Source organism: Narcine bancroftii, chromosome 9, assembly GCF_036971445.1.
Source record: "Narcine bancroftii isolate sNarBan1 chromosome 9, sNarBan1.hap1, whole genome shotgun sequence".
NCBI lineage: Eukaryota > Metazoa > Chordata > Chondrichthyes > Torpediniformes > Narcinidae > Narcine > Narcine bancroftii.
The window spans coordinates 75,987,804-76,009,811 of record NC_091477.1 but is presented as its reverse complement, the minus strand read 5'-3'; the positions used below and the strand labels follow the sequence as shown (position 1 = coordinate 76,009,811).

The 22,008-nt window shown below is 41.2% G+C and overlaps 2 protein-coding genes and 1 long non-coding RNA gene across 3 annotated transcripts in view; 1 reads left to right on the top strand and 2 right to left on the bottom strand.

Annotated features, from left to right (window-relative positions):
- Positions 1–5,075, bottom strand: part of LOC138742300 (protein IWS1 homolog) — a 76,218-nt gene extending 71,143 nt beyond the window's left edge. Inside the window, exon 1 of the mRNA XM_069896539.1 lies at positions 4,915–5,075. Coding sequence (XP_069752640.1) covers positions 4,915–4,951 — 37 coding nt within the window. The 5' untranslated portion in view covers positions 4,952–5,075. The remainder of the gene's footprint in view (positions 1–4,914) is intronic.
- A 9,772-nt stretch (positions 5,076–14,847) lies between these two features.
- Positions 14,848–18,572, bottom strand: LOC138742299 (uncharacterized). Its single transcript, XR_011344043.1, has 3 exons — positions 18,104–18,572; positions 15,868–15,954; positions 14,848–14,971 (listed from the first exon to the last, which is right to left on the bottom strand). It is a non-coding gene; the product is annotated as an uncharacterized lncRNA (long non-coding RNA).
- espnla (espin like a) overlaps positions 16,983–22,008 on the top strand; it is a 284,051-nt gene continuing 279,025 nt past the window's right edge. Inside the window, exon 1 of the mRNA XM_069896536.1 lies at positions 16,983–17,031. The gene's annotated coding sequence lies outside the window, so the exon portion shown is untranslated. The remainder of the gene's footprint in view (positions 17,032–22,008) is intronic.

Here is a 22,008-nt window from a genome sequence, read left to right as displayed (position 1 = left end):
AAGCTGGTAGGGTGGTAGGGGAATCTGTGTTTGTTGTGTCGGGGCAGAGGGAGTCAGGGCAGATGAGCGGGAAATGGAGGAGATGCACACAAGGACTGAATTAATGGTGGTAGAGGAGAAGCCATGTTTGTAGAAGAAAGTGGACATTTCAGATGATCTGGACTAGAAGTGTAAATGTTCTTATTGTCCTGACCAGGTCACTGATATTTGTCAGATGAAAAATTCGTGGTGGAGACGGAGAAATTGTGAGAAGAGAATAGAATCCTTTCAGGGTAATGGGTGTGAGGAAGTGTAGTTGAGGTAGTTATAGGAGTTAGTAGGTTTGTAAAATATGATGGTAGAAAGCTGGTCTTCTGAGATGGAGACAGAGATCAAGAAAGGTGAGACTTCTGTTGGAGATGGACCAAGTGAATCTGAGATTGGGGTGGAAATTGGTAGCGAAGTGAATGAAGTTGACGAGCTCATCGCGGGTACACGTCCACAGCCTCATGTACTGCCAGGTTGAGGCCACCCATAAATTGAAGGAACACCTTATATTCCATCATGGCAGTCTCCAACCCAGACAGCATCAATGTCAACTTCTCCAATTTCTATTAACAAGTTCTATCTCTTTGCCCCATCCCACTGTGTCCATTTCTCCAGCACTCCTGAGGAAAGGCTCAGACTCAAAATGGCAAATGCCTTTTGCTTTCTATGGAGGCTGCATGATCTACTGAGTTTCTCTAATCCTTTTATGTATTGCTCTGCAAACCACTCACTGGCTACAATTGTTGTTCAGAATTTTTTGCATGTACCTCTTTTAGGATTTCTTGCCTGATTCTGTTTAAATAACATGATCTTGAATGATTCCTTAGTTCCAGATAATTTAATAAACATTGACTACACTAAACAAAGCTTAATCTCTTATTTTCTATAATTCCTTTTAAAGAGTTAATTTTGTACCATAAAATTACTTTAATTCAAACAAAGCACTGAGATCACTCAGGACAGTTTTCATCTTTTTAACCAAGCCATGATTTAGTCGGTCAAAACCAATTTGGAAGATGGGCCGTTTACCACTACAAAGTAAGTAAAGTCTTACACGAGAACTTGTCAGTGTTTAACAACAAATGCTCATTGCTGAATCAATTATCTTTTGAACACTGAACTAAAATGACATATCGTTGATGGATAAATTAAACTCAATTCCTCACTGATCTTCTATGCCTTTCTGCAGTTACTAACCCAGAATGACTGTCAAATGAAGAATATAGGAAATATGGGATTTCTCAATAAAGGGAATGCTTCAGTTCAGCCTCAAACTAATAGTTTGGTTCACATTGAAGTTTTTTTTAAAATGGACTAGAAGAAATAAAAATTATTTACAAAAAATCATTTTTCATGAATTTAGTACCACCGAGATCACCTCATTAACTACTTTTTTTAAGTTAAGAAACACAATAGACGAATTTTTCATCTGCCAAACATCAGTGACCTGGTCAAGACAATAAGAACGTTTACACTCAGCTTGTAAATTATGAAAATCTGTAAACAATGTGGTTGAAGTAAAAACACAAAATACTGGGGAAGCTCAGCAGGCCAAACAGTCTCCTCTATGTAGCAAAGGTAAAAATACATAACTGACATTTCAGGCTTGAGCCCTTCATCAAGGTATGGGAGAATCCCAGCAGGCATCCAAACAAAAGTGGGGGAGCGGGGGGGGGGGTGTTGGCAAAAGCAGGAAAGGATAGGCGGAGAGAGGAGGGAGGGGACATCATCAATGAGGGAGAGGAGAGATGGCTGCGTGGGTAAGGGGGAAGGGACGAGAGAAAACTGTAAAGACTAGATAAGGCTAGGGGAAAGAAAAGGCAAGCAAGTTTAGGAAAAAGCAGAGAAGTCAATATTAAGGCCATCTGGCTGGAGAGTGCCAGATGGAAAATTAGGCATTGTTCCTCCAATCTGTAGGTGGTCAGGGTGGGATAGTACATAAGGCCATGGGCAGACATGTGAGCTTGGGAGTGTGGCTCAGAATTTAAATGATTGGCTACTGGGAGGTTGCTGATGTTGCAGACAAAGTGACCTCTCAATCTGAGAATGGTTTCTCTGACGTAGAGAAGGCCTCAAAGGGAGCACCGGATGCAGTAAATAAGTCCTGTGGATATACAAATGAAGAGTAGCTTCACTTGAAAGGCCTGTTTGGGGCCCTGAACTGTGGTGAGGGAGGAGGTGTGGGCTCAAGTGTTGCACCTCTTACAGCCACAAACCAGTCCAGATCTTCCAAAATTTCTGCCTTCTTCCACAAACATGGCTTTCCCTCCACCACTATCAACTCAGCCCTCACCTCCTCTATTTCCCATTCATCTGCCCTGGCTCCCTATGCCCTCAGACACAACAAACATAGGATCTCCCTCATCCACACCTACTACCCTACCAGCCTGAGGATCCAACAAAAAAATCTGCTGGAATTTCTGGCACTTGCCACCAGACACATTTTTCCTTCTCCTCCCCTCTCAGCCTTCCGTAGAAACTGCTCCCTCCATGATTCCTTCATGCACTCATCCCTCCCCACCTATCGACCACTGACTTTCTACTGTGGCCGCAGGAGCTGCAATATTTACACCCACACCTCCTCCCTCATCATGGTCCGGGGCTCCAAACTGGCCTTTCAAGACAGACAACACTACATTTGTATATTCACAGGACTGATTTACTACATCTGGTGCTTCCTTTGCTGCCTTCTCCACATTGGAGAGACCAGTTGCAGATTGGGAGATCACTTCAGTCAGCACCTCCTCTCTGTCCGCAACATCAGTGACCTCCCAGTAGCCAATCATTTAAATTCTGAAACCCACTCCTGTGCTCTCATGTTTGTCCATAGCCTTATGTACTATCCCACCCTGACCACCTACAGATTGGACGAACACCTTATTTTCTGTCTGGGCACTCTCCAGCCAGATGGCATTAACATTGACCTCCGCTTTCCCCTAGCCTTATCCAGTCTTTCCAGTTCTCCCCTCCCTTCCCCCTTTCCCACCCAGCCATCCCTCCTCCCCCTCATTGCTGATGTTCCTTCCCTCCTCTCTCCACCTATCATCTCCTGCCTTTATAACACCCCCCCACCCCCCAATCTTTTTGTTTGGATGCCTGCTTGCATTCTCTCATTCCTTGATGAAGGGCTCAAGCCTGAAATGTCATTTAAGTATTTTTACTGTTTGACATGCTGAGCTCCTCCAGCATTTTATGTTTTTACTTTCCACTCAGTTTTGCACAGTACCACAAAATATTTTACATTCAGGTAGTTACTGATGACCTTCTGTTCCATAACACCATTTGCCTGTTGAGCAAATTTACTCATTTTTCTAACAACAGTTTAACATTTTCATTTATTTTAAACAGAAAGAAGATTTTGCAAATCTTAAACCACATCAGATCATTAATTTCCAAAGTTTCTAACTTTAGAACACTGTAAAGCAGCCCATTTAATGGAGATCAGGAAATCACTAACAGCTTCTTAATTTCTGTGCTTAACCTGCACCCTTGAAGTCGATGTTGCAACCTGGAAGATTTTCCAAGTTTGCATACTCTAACACTTTCAATAATCACCAAAATGTATTTGTATAGTCCTCCTCTTCCTGATATAACACCTGATGTTCTATCACTTGACATCAATCAATTAGAGTGTGCAACGAAAGGGCCAGTTCACTCAAATGCACATAAGCCCAAGTTTTCAACCAAGCAACTCATGTAAACTCATGTTTACAAAAAATGCAATTGTCAGGTCCCCATTGCCAGGCATTAATGGCAAACACTGACGTTTATTGTCAATCCAACTCCTTTAATCTAACATTTAGTTCTGACCGAAAGACATTAACCTAAAACCGAGAGAAACACAAAACTCTGCAGATGCTGTGATTGTAGTAAAAATACTGGATCAACTCAGCCGGTCGCATAGCATCCATAGGAGTTGATGAATGTGAGACCAGCTGAGTTCCCGCACCATTTCTGTGTCTTTTTACATTAACCTAAAACCTACTAGTTTTATTTGGTGCATTAACTCTATCGGGCCAACATGGTCAGAATTTCCAGGTTGCTTTTGTTTTAGAAACACATCCACTCTTTTGGTTTTGGCTTGTTGTTTTCTGCTAGGTAGTCAGACACAGCTACAACAAAGCAATTCATTTAAAAGACCTCATTCTACTCCAGTCTGGAATACATTAAGTGCCTAGATCAATCATTTTAACCTACAACCATCTGATCCTGAAGCAGGAGCCCTGACAACTTGATGATTACCTAGAGTTTGGGAGGGACGAGATCGTTAACGAGTTGAACTTCACCAGTGCACCCTTCAGCCTAGAAAATCCTTCCCATTCCTTAAATGGGGTAGTAAAACCGCACACTCCCAACAGTCAGTTCTGTATCTTTCACTTTGAAGTTCAGGGATATCTTTTCGGTAATCTGGATATCAGGCTCCAAGCCCATCCCCTAAATATCTTTTTTTTTCCTTATTCGACTCTTCTTAAAGCTAGGTACTTTAAATCATGGTTCATTTATGTGGCTTTGCTAATTTCAGTTATTAGTGCATTCTAACATCATAAATACACGTTGCTGAAGACTGAAGCACAAATTAAACTGCTGGAAGAACTCAGGAGGTGAAACAGCATCAGTTAGGTTGGCGAGTGGGGTCGAGTTCTTCCCGCAGGTGTTCTCTTTCTTTTGCTCCAGTTGCCAACATCTGCAGTCTCCTGTGTCTCCATTGCTGGTGACTTTGTTTGCGGCCTCGAGGGAACAGTGAGGACGCCATCGGGCCAACACCAACTGTGGTTGCGGGGATCTCAGAGAAGATCAAAAGTCCCAGGGCCCTGGAACCAGGTTCCGCGTCCCCCCAGTGATCCAGACTGGATCAAGGATATCTCCCCGAGCCCAACCAGCTCTTACCCTCTCCATCTGGATAGAACTCATCCTCCAAATCCATGACCACGGGCAGATGTCAGCCCACTGATCGGGATTCAATCCCGACCCAACACACCCTTAGCCCGGTGGATACTGTATTTGCAAAATGGTAACCGCTGCTCCGGCCTACAGACTCCGACATACTGCGCATGCGTGCAGCTTCCGCAGTCACGTGGTCAAGGCGGGTTGCAGGCATGCGCAGACCCCTAAACTGGAGAGTGCAGCTGGGAGTGTGGGGCTTCTCTTCTCCCATTTGGCCCTATTGTTCTTTCAGGTGAATTAGTAAAGTATAGAAGTTCTGCAGAAGGAAATATAGAAACCAATATAGGGGAAATACTCGGTGTGTTGGCAACGTCTCTGGGGAGAGAGAAATAGCATTGAAATAATGAGAAGAGAAGGAATAACAGGTTTTTGAACAAGGAGAGAAGAGGAACATTTTCAATGGAAGAGGGTTTAAGTGGCAAAAAGGATGGAGGTGACCAGATTTTCTTAGAGTACTAAGAGGCAAGATGCACAATAAATATGATTTGTAAACTTATGAGTTCAATCAGTGTTTCATCAGACCAGCAAAATTCTGTAGGCATGTAATATGTATAGCAATAAGAGTTCATTCTTGGGTTTAAAAAAAATTGAGCATGGTGTTAATCTGACATGGCTGAACCCAATTTCAGTGGCCACTCAATGGAATTAAACAGGTATTAAAGCAGATAGAATTTATACAAGTTGAATTATCTTCCCTTGGTTTGGAAAATTGAGGATGATCTTAATAAATGGGTAACTTTTCCAATAACTTTGAAAAGGTTGACTGTATTAAAATGAATGCACTGCCTAGAGGACAATTTTTAAAAAAAGTTTGCCTGTTCCTGTACCTCAGAGAATCTTTCAAAACCGTAATAAATCTGTCAGGATGTTTCTGTGGAAAGATATGCCTTCCAGAGTCTTTCTTGATAAATTCACTTGGATTTATGAATTGGGAGGATAAATACTCCTGGATATCAAAAAATATTTTTGGGCCACCCAACTGAAGCTTGTCACTTCCCTCTTGGATGGAGGAGTCAAGTTTCCATGGGGAAAATTGGAGTTGCATAAGGTTGGTGAGAGGATAGCAGAAAACTTAATATATATAAATGGAATTCTAAATTATTATCTGTACCTTTTTGTTTAAAAAATCCCCCTTATTAAAGCATAGAATTAAAATATGGAATAAAATTTGTGGTCAAATTGCGGACAACGGGAGGTGCTCTTTCACCTAAAATACTCTGGCTCAAATTATGTTAATTCCATTAATGATTGATAATAAAATCTTGGATCCTTGGTTCCAGAGAGGGGTCAAGTGTATTGTTATGAGCAGGGACAATTTATGATATTTGAGAAAATGAGGGTGCAGAATATTCTTAAGGAAGAGGGTTAGCAGCCAAATGTTGTAGTACATATTGGTATCAATAACATAGGCAGAAGTAGGGTTGAGGTCCTGCAAAGTAAGTTTAGGGAGTTAGGAAAGAGGCTGAAGAGCAGAATTCTCCAAGGAGGTCATCTCTGGACTACTCCCAGAGCCACGAGCTAGGTAAGATCAGTATAGGAAGATAGTACAGACAAATGTGTGACTGAAGAGATGGGATCGATGCCAGAATGAATGTTAGAGGGGGACGTTGGAATATAAGAGGTGGGCACATTTCAGTGCTCAAAAATTTTCTTGACAGGGTGGGGAGTCCTCGACTAAAATTGTGCCAAAAATGGATATGGGGTGGGGGAGGGAGCATGTTGTTGGATGCGTGGGACCTACCTTTGCTGACAGCCATGGGCGGGTGGAGAGTCGCTAGAATGTGTCAATCTAGATGCTAGTGACATTTGACGCACGCTAGTGTCACAGCCGGGGCCGGGGCTTACAGCACGCTATGGGCGCAAGTGGGGGGCACAGCACCTTATTAGGTGGGCTCATGCCTGTCAATGCCCCCAAGGCACCAACTCTGTTGGAACCTTTTCTGGGGAAGGGGTAGCCTGTACAAGTGGAGCAAGTTGGACCTGAACTGGAGGGGAATAAATATCCTGATAGGGAGGTTTGCCAATGCATTTTGTTTGGGGGGTGGTGGGGGGAAGGAACAGAGGAGAAGCAGAGGAAGAAGTGATTGCTGCAAAGAAGGGACACCTGGTAGGGAGTTTGTGTGGAAGGACAAGCAGATAGGGCAAAATTGCAGCCATTGTGATGTGTTGCAATGCAACAGGGACACCATCAAAAGTGACAAAGGGTTAAAGGTTTTGTATTCAAATGCAATGCACAGAGCATAAGAAATAAAGTGGATGATGCCATAGTACAGCTACACATTGGCAGGTGTAATGTTGTGGCCATACAGATGATATGGAGATATAGAATCATTGTGGGTTGAGTTAAGAAATGGCAAGGGTAGAAACAGACTGTTGGCAGTGGTATACTGAACAAATAACAACAGCAAATAGAAATGTTAGAAGGGCAAAGTTATGATAGTCATGTGGGTTTTAACATGCAAGTAGATTGGAAAAACCAGGTTGGGACTTGATTGCAAGAGAGAGAATTTGTAGAATTTTTTGAATATGCGACAAGCAGGCTAATTAAAAGAGAGCCAGTGGGTGTTGTGTACTTGAATTTTCAGAAGGCCTTTAACTGGGTGCCGTTCATGAGGCTACTTAACAAGATAAGAGCCCGTGGTATAACAGAAAATATACGTGTGGGTAGATCATTGGATAATTGGCAGGAAGCAGAGAGTTGGAAGATAGGGATCATATTCTGGTTGGCTGCCAGTTGCTAGTTGTGTTGGGGGCACTTCTTTTTATGTTGGTCTTCATAAAATTATTGAGATAATGGCTTTGTGACCAAGTTTGCAGATAGTCCAAAGGTAGGTGCAGGAGCAGGTAGTGTTGAGGAAACAGGGAGGTTGCAGAAGGACCTAGACAGGTTAAGAGACTGGGCAGAGAAGTGGCAGATGAGATACAATGTTGGAAGATGTGTGATCATGCACTTCAGTCGTAAAAAAAATAAACAGGCAGTCTTTTTCCAATGGGGAGAAAATTGAAAATACCCAGATGCAAAGGGACCTTGGAGTCCTCACGCAGGATAGATTGAAGGCAAACTTGAATGTTAAGTCTGTGGTAAAGAAGGCAAATGCAATGCTGACATTCATTTTAAGAGGAATGGAATATAAGAGCAGGGATTTGATGTTGAGGCTTTATAAGACTGTGGTGAAATCTCACTTGTAGTAGTGTGAGCAGTTCAGGGCTCCTCTTAAAAAATGGATGTGCTGACATTGAAGAAGGTTCAGAGAAGATTCACAAGGATGATTCTGGGAATAAAAGGATTATCATACGAGTTGTGTTTGACAGCCTGTACTCATTGGAATTTAAGAGAATGAGGGAAGGTCTCCTTGACATTTTGAGTGCTGAAAGGCATGGATAGAGTAGACGTAGAAAGGTTGTACCCCTGGTGGGAGAATCTAGAACAAGAGGACATAACTTCAGGGTTGAGAGGTGTCTGTTAGAACAGAGATGCAGAGGAATTTCTTCAGCCAGAGGGTGGTACATCTGTGGAATTTGTTGCCACAGGCATTTGTGGAGGCCAGGTCATGGGGTGGATTAAGGGAAAGATTGATAGGTTCTTAATTAGCCAGAGCATCAAAGGTTGGGCTGTGGGGCTAGTAGGAAAATGGATCAGCTCATGATTAAATGGCAGGGCAGACTCGATGGGCTGAATAGTCTATTTCTGCTCATCTGTCTTATGACACCAGTGGAGTTGGGAGGAATTCAACCATAACATCAGAAAAAGATATATAATGTTGGAACAAACAGTGAAATGTGATCTGTGCAAGTTTAATTGTTTTATTATGGGATACTGTAAAAGCTTTGTTTTGCACTCATTCCAGGCAAGTCAACTCATACAACAGGTTGTGCAATAATAAATAAATAAGATGTTTGTGTCGAGAATAGTTTTACAGTAAGTCAAGTAGTTCAAGGTTTATAGAAAAATATAGTAAAAAGCAGTGAATGTTTTTCATATTTTGCCAGTTGGAGATCTGGAAGATTCCTGTCACTGTTCTGGGAAATGGAAACCCCCATGAGAACAGGGTATGGTTGGGGGGGATAGTATAGCTTGAGTACCTTGTAAGTCGTGATGAAAAACAACCTTCAATTGAGGAAACAAGATCTTTTGGAAGCAGTAGAATGAAGGATGACATTGACTGGACCTTCTAATAGAAATGCAGGTCAATGCACAAAAATGCTGGAGAAACTCAGCAGATCACACTGTGTTCCTTATAGAGTAAAGATGTGTAAGAAATGATTTGGGCCTGAGCCCTTCATCAAGGTATGAGCAAAAACCAGGCAGGTACCTGAATAAAATGATGGGGATAGGGGCAGGGGAAGAAGCATAGGTAAGAGTAAATATGGGTAGGAGGGCAGAAGAGAAAAAAGCTGGGAAGAGATATGGGAGAGGGGATAGCTCTCTAAATGCAGGACCTGAAGAATGGGATAGATTTTTACAAGTTTGTTGCCAATGAGGTGAGGAGAAATGTAGCCAAGGTGTTTTTCGGAGTTGGTGGGTTTATACTGGACGTTAATTAAGCACATCCATGGGAATGGAAGTGCAGATGTCGAGGAATGGAAGGAAACAATTGGATGTAGACCTAATTAACTGGAATATTTGAAATCTAAAATTCATAAGTTTTCCATTTACACTGAAAAAATTGGAGGATGGAGAAGAGGAAGGCTAGAATAAACATTCAAATATATCCCCATTGTACTTGTAGAAATCCCCATACCTGCACCTGATAGTTGAGCAAAGTTGATGAATTTCTGCTGCGAGTTAGAATTTAGATTAGATGCTATTTATTCTCTTATAATAAAACAGAAATGTAATATTACACTAAAGAGCCTTTAGTCTGCCATAAGGCAGACCAAGATTTCCCATTGGCATTGCCTGGTGCCCCTTACGGTCAGAGAAAGAGAAGCAAAAGAGAGTCCCCACCCACAGTCACCAAGTGTCTGTGGATTCACCTCCAGTGCTCCCACACAAGACTCCAGTTCAGTTCCAGCCATGAGCAACCCAAGCCCAGATCCAAACTTTCAACACAATGAGGAAGCTGTCAGTTCCAGGGCCCTTTGGGAGCCATTCTTGCCCTCAGCACCCTCTCGAATCGCAGTTCCGAAACCTGGTTCTCATGAGCCACTCTCCAGCAGTCCACAGTCAGGTGCGTGTCCTTTGACCTCAATTAATCAGCAGCTCGGTGCCTGTCTGTGTCCTTCAGCCACCATTGTCACTGTCCTTGGGGTTGGTTCTTCTACTTCTTCTCAGCAAGATGTCTTCTTCACATTACTGTTGCCCTGCACCATTCTGCTGCTTCCCTGGAGTCTGCAATTCCCCTTGACTGCTGCTATATATTCACAGGTACTGTAATCTTGAGCTTAAACACTGGTTGCAGGATTTAAAATAAAACACCATCAACCTTTAACAGGCAGTTTAAAGCCTGCATGGAGCCGTCAGCAGGACTAGGCTGTAGGACTCCATGATGGACCATCTCGCGCTCTCCCAGCTCTACACCAGTGATGGCACTGCCATTATGACAGTTCTGGCAGTGCTGCCATTTTTTTCTTATAGTAATGCTATCAATTATCTTTAGTTCTAATTTAATACAGCAATGACAGAACTGAAGCTTTCATAATGTGTGTAAAAAGGTTATGTAGTCATTGGAAGACTACTGTCAGTATGATTTGGAAACGACGTCTCGTCCTCATTGATTATCAACACAGGTGCACCCCAAGGATGCGTGCTTAGCTCACTGTTCAACTCAATATACACCCATGACTGTGTGGACACACACAATTCCAAAACTATCTACAAATTTGCTGACGACACCACAGTTGTCAACAGAATCACAAATGACAATGAGGAATTGTATAGTTAGGAGATAGATCAGCTCGTTGAGTGGTATCATGGCCAATAATCTTGCGCTCAATGTTAGCAAAACTAAGGAGATGATGGTGGACTTCAGGAAGACCTCGAGGAACATAACCCATTCCTCATCGAGGGCTCAGTAGTGGAGAGGGTCAAGAACTGCAAATTCCTGGATGCTAACATCTTCAAAGATCTGTCCTGGAGCCTCCATGTTGATGCAACCACGAAGAAGGATCCCCAGCGGCTAGACTTTGTGAGGTGCTTGAGGAGATTCAGTATGTCACCGAGACTCTCGAAAGCTTCTACAGGTGTACGATGGAGAACATTCTGGCTGGTTGCATCACTGTCTGGGATCGAGGTGCCAACTCTCAGGTTAAGAAAAAACTCCAGAGGGTTGTTAACTCAGCCTGGAATATCACAGGCACCAGAGCACTCCATCGAGGAGATCTACAATAGGCAGTGTCTTAATAAAGCAACCTTTATCCTCAAAGACCCCCACCACCCAGGCCATGCCCTCTTCACTCTGCTACCATCGGGAAAAAGGTACAGGAGCCTAAAGACGAGCACTCAGCGGCGTAAGGACAGCTTCTTCCCCGCTGCCATCAGATCCTGAGTAATCAATGAACCAAATACACTGCTTTACTTTTCATGCTCTATTTTGTTTTTCTTTAATTTATTTTTGCAAAAATGGTTATAGGAATGTGACGCTGCTGCAAAACACCAAATTTCGTGACTTATTCATGACAATAAATTCTGATTCTATGGTCACGTTGCCAAAGTTTGAACTATATCAGAGCAAGAGAGAAGTTAAGTGTGTTTAATTTATTTTTTATTATGTGATTATTGCTGGCATTGTAAGCATTTATTGAACATGGGAAGATGGTGATGAACCACTGAATTGAAATGCTGGTGTGTCTGATCTAGAGAGGACCTGCACGTGATGGCGTTCTCATGATCTTGCTGCTCTTTCCCTTGGTGGTAGCTGTTATGTGCATACAACCTTTGACTTGCTCTTGTGGTCACGATATTTATGTGGCTGATTCACTCAAATTTCTGATCAATGGTGCCCTCCAGGTTGTCGATGGTCAGCACTCAGTGATATTACCATTGAATATCACTGGTTGGGGTTAAATTTGCTCTTGCTGAAGATGATAATTACTTGCACAAAAGCTGTTTAACAGTCACTAACCTTAACACTGTCTAGATCTTGCTGCTTTGACCTGTTTCTGTGCTGTAATTTTTATATGGTTATATTTAGAGGAGGGTACTTGGATCAGTGCGGACTAGAAGGGCCAAATTGGCTTGTTTCCGTGTTGTAATTGTTATATGGTTATATGGAAAAGACTGCTTTATTTGTTGACCTAAACTTTACAGTTGTTGGTTTCTTAATTCTTAATGCACAGAATGTAATTGATGAAACAGGTGAAGGTGGTTGGGCCAAGCATTCTTCCCAATGGCCTCCTACATTATATTACTAGGGTTGAGATTGACTTCGTGGAACAACCATCTTTCATTTGTATAAAATATCAACCTCATAACATTCAGCTTCTTGTTGCCAACTTCATGAAATGCTGCTTTTCTGTCAAAAGCAATCAATTTTGCATAATCCAGAGAATGTAGTTCCTCGAACTGTGTTTGATAGTGCTATTGACATTGAGACTGGACTGTTTGGGTGATAATCAGTTGGATTGGTTTGTCCTAATTTCTGTAAACAGGAGATAGCCAGCCAAACTTTCATTTAGTTGGGTAAATGCCAGTTTTGTAACTATCTGGTTCAAGTGTTCACCGCACCAGATGGGATGTTCTGGAGACCCACAGTGAGAAGGAAAGGGATCTGAATGGTACTTTTATCGTATAGAGCAGTGGTTCTCAACCTTTTACTTTTCACTCACATACCACTTTTAGTATTCCCTATGTCATAGGTGCTCTGTGATTAGTAAGGGATTTGCTTAAGATGCGATGTGGGTGGAAAGAGAAAGGTTGAAAACCACTGTTTTAATTGTACCCAATTGACTCATTATGCACATGGTTTCATCACTCCAAAGGAAATGGGCCAATGACAATATACCTTCACTTATTCTTGCTGCAGATTGTGTGCCTGCCATTAAATTAAACTATGGAAATATAAAGCTTTTCTTCTTACTCTCTACATTAACTGCCATTTTCTTGGCAATACTGGGCTGTCTGAAAGGAGTTTGTACATTCTCCTTCTGCCTGCTTGGGTTTCCTCCAGGGACTCCGGTTTCTTCCCACCGTTCCAAACATATCGGGGTTGTACATTAATTGGGTGTAATTGGGAGGCATGGGCTCATGGGTCAAAATAGTTTGTTACCATGCTGTATGTCCAAATTTAATTTAAATTTAAATTCAATTTAAATTTACCTCCATTTCTTCTGCTATTTGTTCAGTTTGAGCTCACAAAATCGATATAGAAATTTGTTGTTTACATCAACAAGATGACTTCCTTGCAACATCACCAATCTTTCTCACTAGTACAGGTGCATATCCATCCTTTCTACTGAAGCTTTAGAGCCATTAACACCCAAACAAAGATCATGGCAGAATTAAAACCACAAAGACCCCTCCCTGAATTTATAGGGACAGGATTAATGAAATTAAGCCTCATTGTCTCATTTTCAAGTCCTGAAATTTCTTTAAATATTTTCTGTGCTAAAAATGAATGTTTGATTAATAAGGGGAATTATTTTTCCTTGGTAATAGTAAAGTATAATGAATAATGTAGATATTAATGTTAATTGACCAAAGATTAATGATGTCTGTGTCTTCTCAGGGTTCCTCTGACCCTAGCATTTCAGAATTGTCAGGAACAATATCAGCTGTTTGCTTCAAACATGAGCCCAGTGTAGCTTCCCTTTTTAAGGACTGTTAAGAGATAGTAAACTGGAAATACAGTGCAATTATAGCTTTTTGTCTTCGATCAAGAGCTGGATTAATTTCCCACACCAGTTGAACGATTTTGTTTTGTTCCATTTCAATATAGATACACCTATGCCAGGCCAAAGAAAAAGGTGAAAGTTAGAATATAACTTTCTCAAGTTACAATCGCAATTTTAATTCAAGCTAATTAAGGAAATGAGAGAGACTAAAAAAAATTTTCTGACCTATGCATTTTCATTATTTTCTATTTTATTCTATATTTTTGCATCTTTGCAGTATTTTGCTTCTGAAATTTTCAAGCAGTCAATCAAAATACTATCCCTTCACATATTAAGATTGGATGGTACAGAGGGTCAAGCTCCATCCTTTAACACCATGGCACTGGCTGCCACAGATTATCCCACTCCAAAAATGGATAGAAGAGCAGGATAGATAACTATCCTATTCAGGAAGGACTCAAATTATATTTAAATCAAATACCAAACTAATGTATAAATCTCACCTCTGCTTCAATTTACCTGCAACTGAAACCTTCATCAAATTTATTCTTGGCTATTCTTTTGCATCAGTGGCTGTCCACTTTTGCTCTGCTCTCCCTAATTTTGTATCCATAAGCCCATTGCTCATGGTTTAAATGTTCAGTCCTCTGTGCCAGTTCTGCCATTAAGCTTACAGCTGAACTTTGACCTCAATTCCACATTCTTGCATTGACCCAATACACTTGATTTCTTTAATATCCCAGTTCAACAAGGCCCCAGTTCAACAAGGCCTCAGTTCTGAAATGTGCGTTCAAATCATTTCATGATTTCATAATCTGCTCATTCACTGGCCATTTTTACCTATGAACACTATCTGATCTGCTGAATTCTTCCAACGAATCTTTAACATCTAAGTTTGATTGTGTCTGTATTCTCTGTTGAAAGATGGTAAGTAAGATGGAAGTCAGGGAAATTTGATCTTACCATCTTTAGTATCTTTTGCAATGTCAGTGTTCAGAGGTTTGGGGGGCTCTATTTTTTTGCTGGTTTGTGACACAATATCAGATCCACTACCTGCTATGCTTAACTATTGTTAAACCTGCGAGATTTTGTACACCGCACCTTTCTGCTTGAGTTAGATCAGCTTCTCTACGGAAGAAGGCCTCCATTAATGATTAAGGCCAGGGCTCTCAGACAAGGGCTGGGGGATATTTTGCAGAGCCCACTGCAAGATGCCATCAATCGAGCCCTGTGACAAAATCAAAGAACAAGGTTACAAATATAAATTTGGGAGTTGACACACTGATCCATGTGATGATGACAGGTCAGCATTAGGGAAAAGCCAGCCCAGTGTCCAAACAAGGAAAAGACAAATGCTTGGGCAAGATGGTGGCAGGAGGACATGTACAAGATAAAATTCCAACAGACAGCATTGGGTACAATCAACGCTGCTCAAAATATGGTCTTGTGCCAGGCAGGTAAATTTTGAGGGGTGAAACATATTCTCTGTTGTAAATGTTTTTTGAGACATCTTCCAGTTTGCTCAAACCAAGATGGCAGTTATGAGAAGAATACATAGAATAAAAATGTATCATGCTACTGAGGGATATTACTGATCGTGTGACTGCATAGAAAATCCTCAGTAGAAATGGAGGTGCTTCATGAAAGAGAATACAAATTTTTTTTTAAATTGAAAAGAACCTCCGTGCACTGAATTTGTGCCCATATCTCTCCAATGACAATTGACATTAGTCACAGACCCAACCTTCCTGTCCCTGTCATTTGCTTTGAGCAACACCACTTTGAAAACCTCATTCCCATATTATTCACCCTCTCTATCAATTAGTATCCAATGAGATATTATTTGTACTGTTGTTCCCACAAAGAGGGCCCTCTAATTAAACAAAATTCACTTTCAAATTCAATCTTAGAATGTGAAAGGATAGTGTTTATCCATCCAGTCCTACAATGTGAAGGGATAGATTGTTATACTATCATCCAGTCTCAGAATGTGAAAGCCTTGGTCCATCATATGACCCTGACCAAAATTGTAAATACACATTGCGGAATTACCTGCCTGTCTTGCATAATTTGCATTTGTTGAGGAATTACTTTTGTTGCTCTTGGAGTTGTTTCTAAGCTCACCTCTCTGAGAATTGAGTCCAATTCATCCTTGTTGAGAAGGTGCTCATTGACAAATGAATCCATTTCTGGCTCATGCTCAACAACCATCTGAATTTAAAAAAATAGAAATTATGAGACTGAATGTTAAACAATGGCCAAAAATACCTGTTTCAGTGTGTGCAATTGCAGCACTGACCTGGGCACAAGTAGAGGTCAAAATTATGCTTCTCTCAACATTTTGATTATATCAGATATAAAATATTAAAAGAGCCAATGCAATTCAACAGCACTTCAGATTCTAAATACTTTAATAAAATGTTTGAAGTAATTAAAAATGGAAATGGTACAGTTTAATTAAACTAGCAGAAAGTGAGTTCATTGCAAAAATAAACTTTTTAATCAGAATGTGTGTTCACTATGTTTGAATAAACTGATTTTTGAAAACTGAAAATTACTTGTTCAAAGAATCATTTACTGGATTGTTGATCTTTGTTAATTTAAATATTTAAAAGGATGTCTTATGACATCCATGTATCTCTTAATTTAAATTTTTATTGCTGATTTTTCAATCATGATTCCAGATTGTGCTGGAAAATGCTTTTGACCCTCTTTGCACTTGTTTGGTCGATTTCATGTGAATTATTTTATAAAACCTGTGCAGCCAAATTGAAATGTTGAATTAATAGTTTGGTAATAAAATGTTACTGACTTACTGTTGAGGTTCTTGCATCTTGTGGGAGTGAGAACCAATCTACAGATATTGATTAGCTGACCCAATGTTTTGATACCCAAGGGCTCTCAGGTGTGACCTAGTTACGTTATCAGGATAAGTCCATGCTGTTCATTTATTGTTTTGAAACGAGTACATCTCCCAGACAGTCATTATTCAAACAACTCGAAATAACCATTTCCTTCTCTCTTATCAATTTGGGATGCAGACATTGAAAATTGGCTTCTTTAATCTTTGTTAAATAATTATTGTGAGATCTTTGAAATTGTAACTTGCTAGTGAGGTAGCTAAGGTTCTATTGGTGGTCAATTGATTTGCTACCTCTTTGGTTTTTTTAAATGTTCTAAATTTTTTCCCCTCTCACTTAAAGATGGTGCTGACTCTTGCCAATTAATTCTACAGCTATAGACAACTACCCCATTCAACAGGTTATTCTTCAGCTTTGGATATAGACAGTGAGTATCAATGCAATATGTATCTGTTGGATCTTCAGAGCTACTCCAATATTGTTGCTACCCATCAAATGCATTCCTGAATCCCTCATTGGACAGGTAACAAAACAATCATATTTTATCTCCTTATTGATGACATCAATTTCTAACCTGCCATTAGCCAAAGCGACATCAGCAAATTCAACACAAACAACTGCATTCCTGTCAAGAATAGTTCTGATGTAACTGATACCTCAACATGTCTGTAAATGTGTGATATCTGTACATGGTTTGAAAGTGGCTACAAGTGCTTTTTATGTCTGAAAATCGGCCTGATGTGAAGCAGGAAAACACTTATACCACAATCAAAAAACATCTATTACAATGTTTCTCATCGTCCCTTTGTAAGGAAAATTACGTTCTAGTTAGGCATTATTGCAATGTAAGATATAACTCAATTAAAAAAACTAACAGTAACAAGTAAAACACGAAAACCTTCCCTCTTTGCCTTCCATAGGGACTGCACCTTTCGTGACTCCCTCACACTCATCCCTCCCCACCAAATTGTCCCCCGACACCTTCCCCTATGGCTGCAGGAGGTGCCACATTTGTAACCATACCTCCTCCCTCACCACATGTGGGGCCCCAAACAGGCTGATGCACCATCAATAACTCCAAAAGACTAGAAGTTTTGTAAAACTTGTAGGTTTTTATTCGCAATAGAATGGAGCCATGTCCAAGCTAGTCAACTGTCCTGATCTGTGGAGGGGGCTGTACAACAGTCACCTTTATTCAGGAGTCTGTGGGAGGAGCCAAAGGTACAGTCGGCCAATGGGCATGACCAGACACTGTCCAGCCAGATGACATCAACATTGACTTTTCCAGTTTCTGGTAACCTGCTCTTCTCTCCCCTCCTCCTTCCTCCCTTCACTTTCCCCTTCCAGCTCTCGACCCCCTCCTTCTTCTCTATTCACCCTGCCATCCCTCCTCCCCTTGCTGCTGTCCCCTCCCTCTTCTCTACCTATTACCTCCTGCCTTTGCAACCACACTTCCCTCCCACTCTTTTATTTGAACGCCTGCTGATATTTTTCCGTACCTTGATAAAGGGCTCAAGCGTGAAATGTGTTAGGTCTGCTTTGTTCATGAATGAGTGAGACAAACACCAGGCTGAGTCGAAATCAGGGTTCTTTGTTCTTTATTACCGGATTGTAACACTTGCGACTAACAAAGTTAGTCGGAGAATGCATTCTGCCGTTATCAGCAAAATGGTGATTTTTTATACCCTTGGATACATGCTTAGAACATCATCATATCATTACTTGTCCAATGACTAAAACTGTTGCTATCCTTTCCCTGCTAGCTTCCTGCCTCTCAATCCATCAATGTCTCTCTTATCTTGTAAGTACAAGGATGCATTCTGTTACTCCTTAGTACTGGGTGACTCCTTCTCCGGTCCCATCTCATGATGTTTTACCTAACAGGAGTACAAGGACACCTCCCCTTCTTGTTACTGCCCTGTACAGGGTAACTCCCTACACATTCCCATCTCATGATGTTTTACCTTACAAATGTCAGTTATGTATTTTTACCTTTGCTATATAAAGGACACTGTTTGACCTGATGAGTTTCTCCAGAATTATATTTTTACTAACAGCAACAGTTTGTGTCACTTATGATGCAACAACCTGAGTTAATTTATTAAGAGATATAACTGCAGATACCTGTAATAATGGTTCATAAAGTATCAACTCACCAAGGATGTTTGTGTCATTGGATGTTTTGGTTGCACTTCAGGCTCAGTTGATACGTTTAGTACCGCCATGTTTGCGCATGAGTTACATCTGCCTGACCTGCAACAGAATTAAAAGTTAAAGATTTGGTAAAGGTCTCAATTTTTTTTTAATTGAATGTCAGATTGTATGGTAAATTTAGTGCTTGACCTTCTCCCTTTCATTCCACCAATCTAAATTTGTATCACATTGGCTATCTCATCCTGGAACCCTTCTGGTGACCTTGTCAAACACTCTGCTGAAGTTAGCATAGACAATGTCTACCACCCTGCCTTTGTCAATTGTCTTTTCAAAAAAACAAATCAAATTTGTGAGAAATTATTTCTGATGCACAAAGCCATATTGGCTATCCCTAATTACTCTTTGCCTTTTGAAATGCAGATAAACCTGTCAGAAACTCCTTGTGTAAGACACCAGCCTGTAATTCCCTGGCTTGTCCTTGCAGCCCTTCTTTAAAAAGCACAATTTTAGCCATCTTCTGATCTTCTGGTTCCTCACCTGTGGCTAAGGAATGTGAAAATTCTCTGCCAGTGTCCTTGAAATTTCTTTCCTTGCTTTCCACAAAGTTCCAGAATACACTTGGTCAGGATGCATCTATCTTTAGACACCAAAGCCATCAGCAATTCTTCTTTTGTAGTGTTGAGATATTTCAAGACATCACTGTCCTCTTTCCTGAATACCATAACTTCCATGACCACCTCCACAATCAATATGTTTAGGATCTTGCCAATCTCCTGCGGTCCTTTTCTCTCCCCAGTTACCCTCTTGCTCTAGATATACTGTACTGAGAGAATCTGTTAGGTTTTTCCTTTGCATTATGTCCCCTTTTTGCCTACTGATTTCTTTCTGAAGTGTATTCCCACATTGCCATGTTTATCAAAGGACTTGACAGTTTGCCACTGCCCAAACCTGACATATACCTCTTTCTTTTTCTTGACAAGAACCTCAATATCCCTTGACAGCCAGAGTTCCCTAATCCTGCCAAGCTTGCCCTTTAATAGGAATGTGTTGGCCTTGAACTCTCTTGATCTCACTGATAAACATCTCCCACTTGCTTGGTGTCCTATTACCTGCTAACAGTCTCCCCTTTTTTGTCTAAGGCCATCTAAATTATCCATGGATTTTTAAAGAATTTGTGGTACTTTGTAGGTGGCACACATTTCAGCCACAGTACACTGGTGTAGAAGGTTTAAGATGGTAGATAAGATGCCAATCACGCAGGCTGCATCTTTCTGATTAGTGATGAGCTTCTTGACTGTCATTGGACCTGAAATCCTCCAAACAAGTGGAATGTTTTCTATCATACTCTATTAATCTCATCTATGATCGCCCTGCAACCCCCTCCAGCCCCCATTTCACCCCCCCCCCACTTCCAAGATGCTAATGGTTAGTGCTGCCGACCCATCCTTGATGCTATACACTGAAGTCCTCCCCTGAAGTACATTCTTCAGCCCTACTACTTTAAGTGCTTCTTGTCAATGTCCTCCAAAGTGGAGGATTCATCCACTGAATGAAGATTGCAGGTGGGATCCTGTGAAATATTATGGGTTCTAAAGTCAATGTTAAGGACTGCCAGGGCTTCTCCCTATCAGTGGGACAAAATGTGACGGACAGATTCAGGTACATTGTCAACAAGATATGATTCTGTGAGCAAGACCAGAACAAACTATTGATGAGTCTGTGGAGGATCTCTTCCAATTTAGACACCTGCCCCCAGATATTATTGAGGAGCACTTACCTTGTATTCTCTGGGGTAGGGGAGAAATGACAGTAGGAGTGGAACGTTCCTTGGCACTGACTACAGCGTTTGAGATCTCCGCTAGCTTTGCACACCCCACAACTCGGGTTGGATGTCTCATTTTCAGTAGACTGGAGCAACACCTGAGAGTATGAGGAGAAAACATGCAGAGAAGCCAACACATTCCTATTACAGGGGTAGTTACAGGAATGAGTATAATATGGAGAAATTGGACTACGTTGGGGAAGATGATCAAGAAAGGAGAGGGAGAGAGAATAGGAGGAAGAATAGCTGCAATAAATAGAAAGAGAGGAGGGAAAAGAATAGCAATGTTGAGTTGAATAAAGAAGGGAACAGTCAAGACAAAGGGATAAAACAGAGCAGAAATTAAAGGACCCGCTACCTGTGGTATGAAGGAGAAGAAAAAAGCTGAGATGATAACTGGGAAGAGGGAGGATGGAGAATGCTACTTCACTGCAGAAGTGGAGATAGAAAGGCAGCAAAAAAAAGGAGGGAGATCATGACCATGGTAATCTGATTCCGTGAACAGGAACAAATTCTGATGATGGCAGGGTATACAAGGGGGAAAGGAGGAATCATATAACATATAACAATTACAGCATGGAAACAGGCCAATTTGGCCCTTCTAGTCTGCACTGATCCAAGTACCCTCTAAATATAACCATATAACAATTACAGCACAGAAACAGGTCAAAGCAGCAAGATCTAGACAGTGTTAAGGTTAGTGACTGTTAAACAGCTTCAAAATTTTAAATTCCATTATAATGAGAGTGTGAATGGGTTCTCAAATTGATGTTGCTGGACAAGATGTGGAGTCGATGGATGAAACATAGTCCCTGGATAATGATGGTAGTAGAGAGTCAACAGCTGAGGCATGGAGGTGAGAGACTTTCTCAAGGTGAGTGAGGAAAGTGGATAATTCTTGTATTGGACCATGATTTTATGTAGAACAGATTCCAGGCTGTGACCAAGAGCTGTTTATACACAGAGAATGAAGAGCTGTGTCCAGGATGACTGGAAGGGTAGGAAATGCTGACCAGATGATCTAACATTCATAATGTGTTACCTGCTGCTTCTTGTTGCCACTAAAAAGGGTTGAAGTGGAAGATGAGGCTGAGGAGGATGTTGAAGATGGTGGCGTGGTTATTGCTGTAGAGGGGATTCCAGAGCTAGAAGGATGCTGCTCCCTGTTAGCAAATGATGTTGATTTCAGCAACTGCTCCAACTCTCCCACCAGTCTCTGCTGGTACAAAACCACCTAGTGCATAAAAAACAGTCACTGAATTGAAAAGTGAGGGAATTGGGATCTGGTATCGATAAAGTGAGCTGCCATCAACAAGTAAGTAAGAGCAGGGTAAAAATAAATATTGCAAAAGTCAGATGCTATTTGGGATTGGTATGAATGGTACTACAAGAAATGATTGCTAATAGGATTCAGCTGCGAGCTCGTGA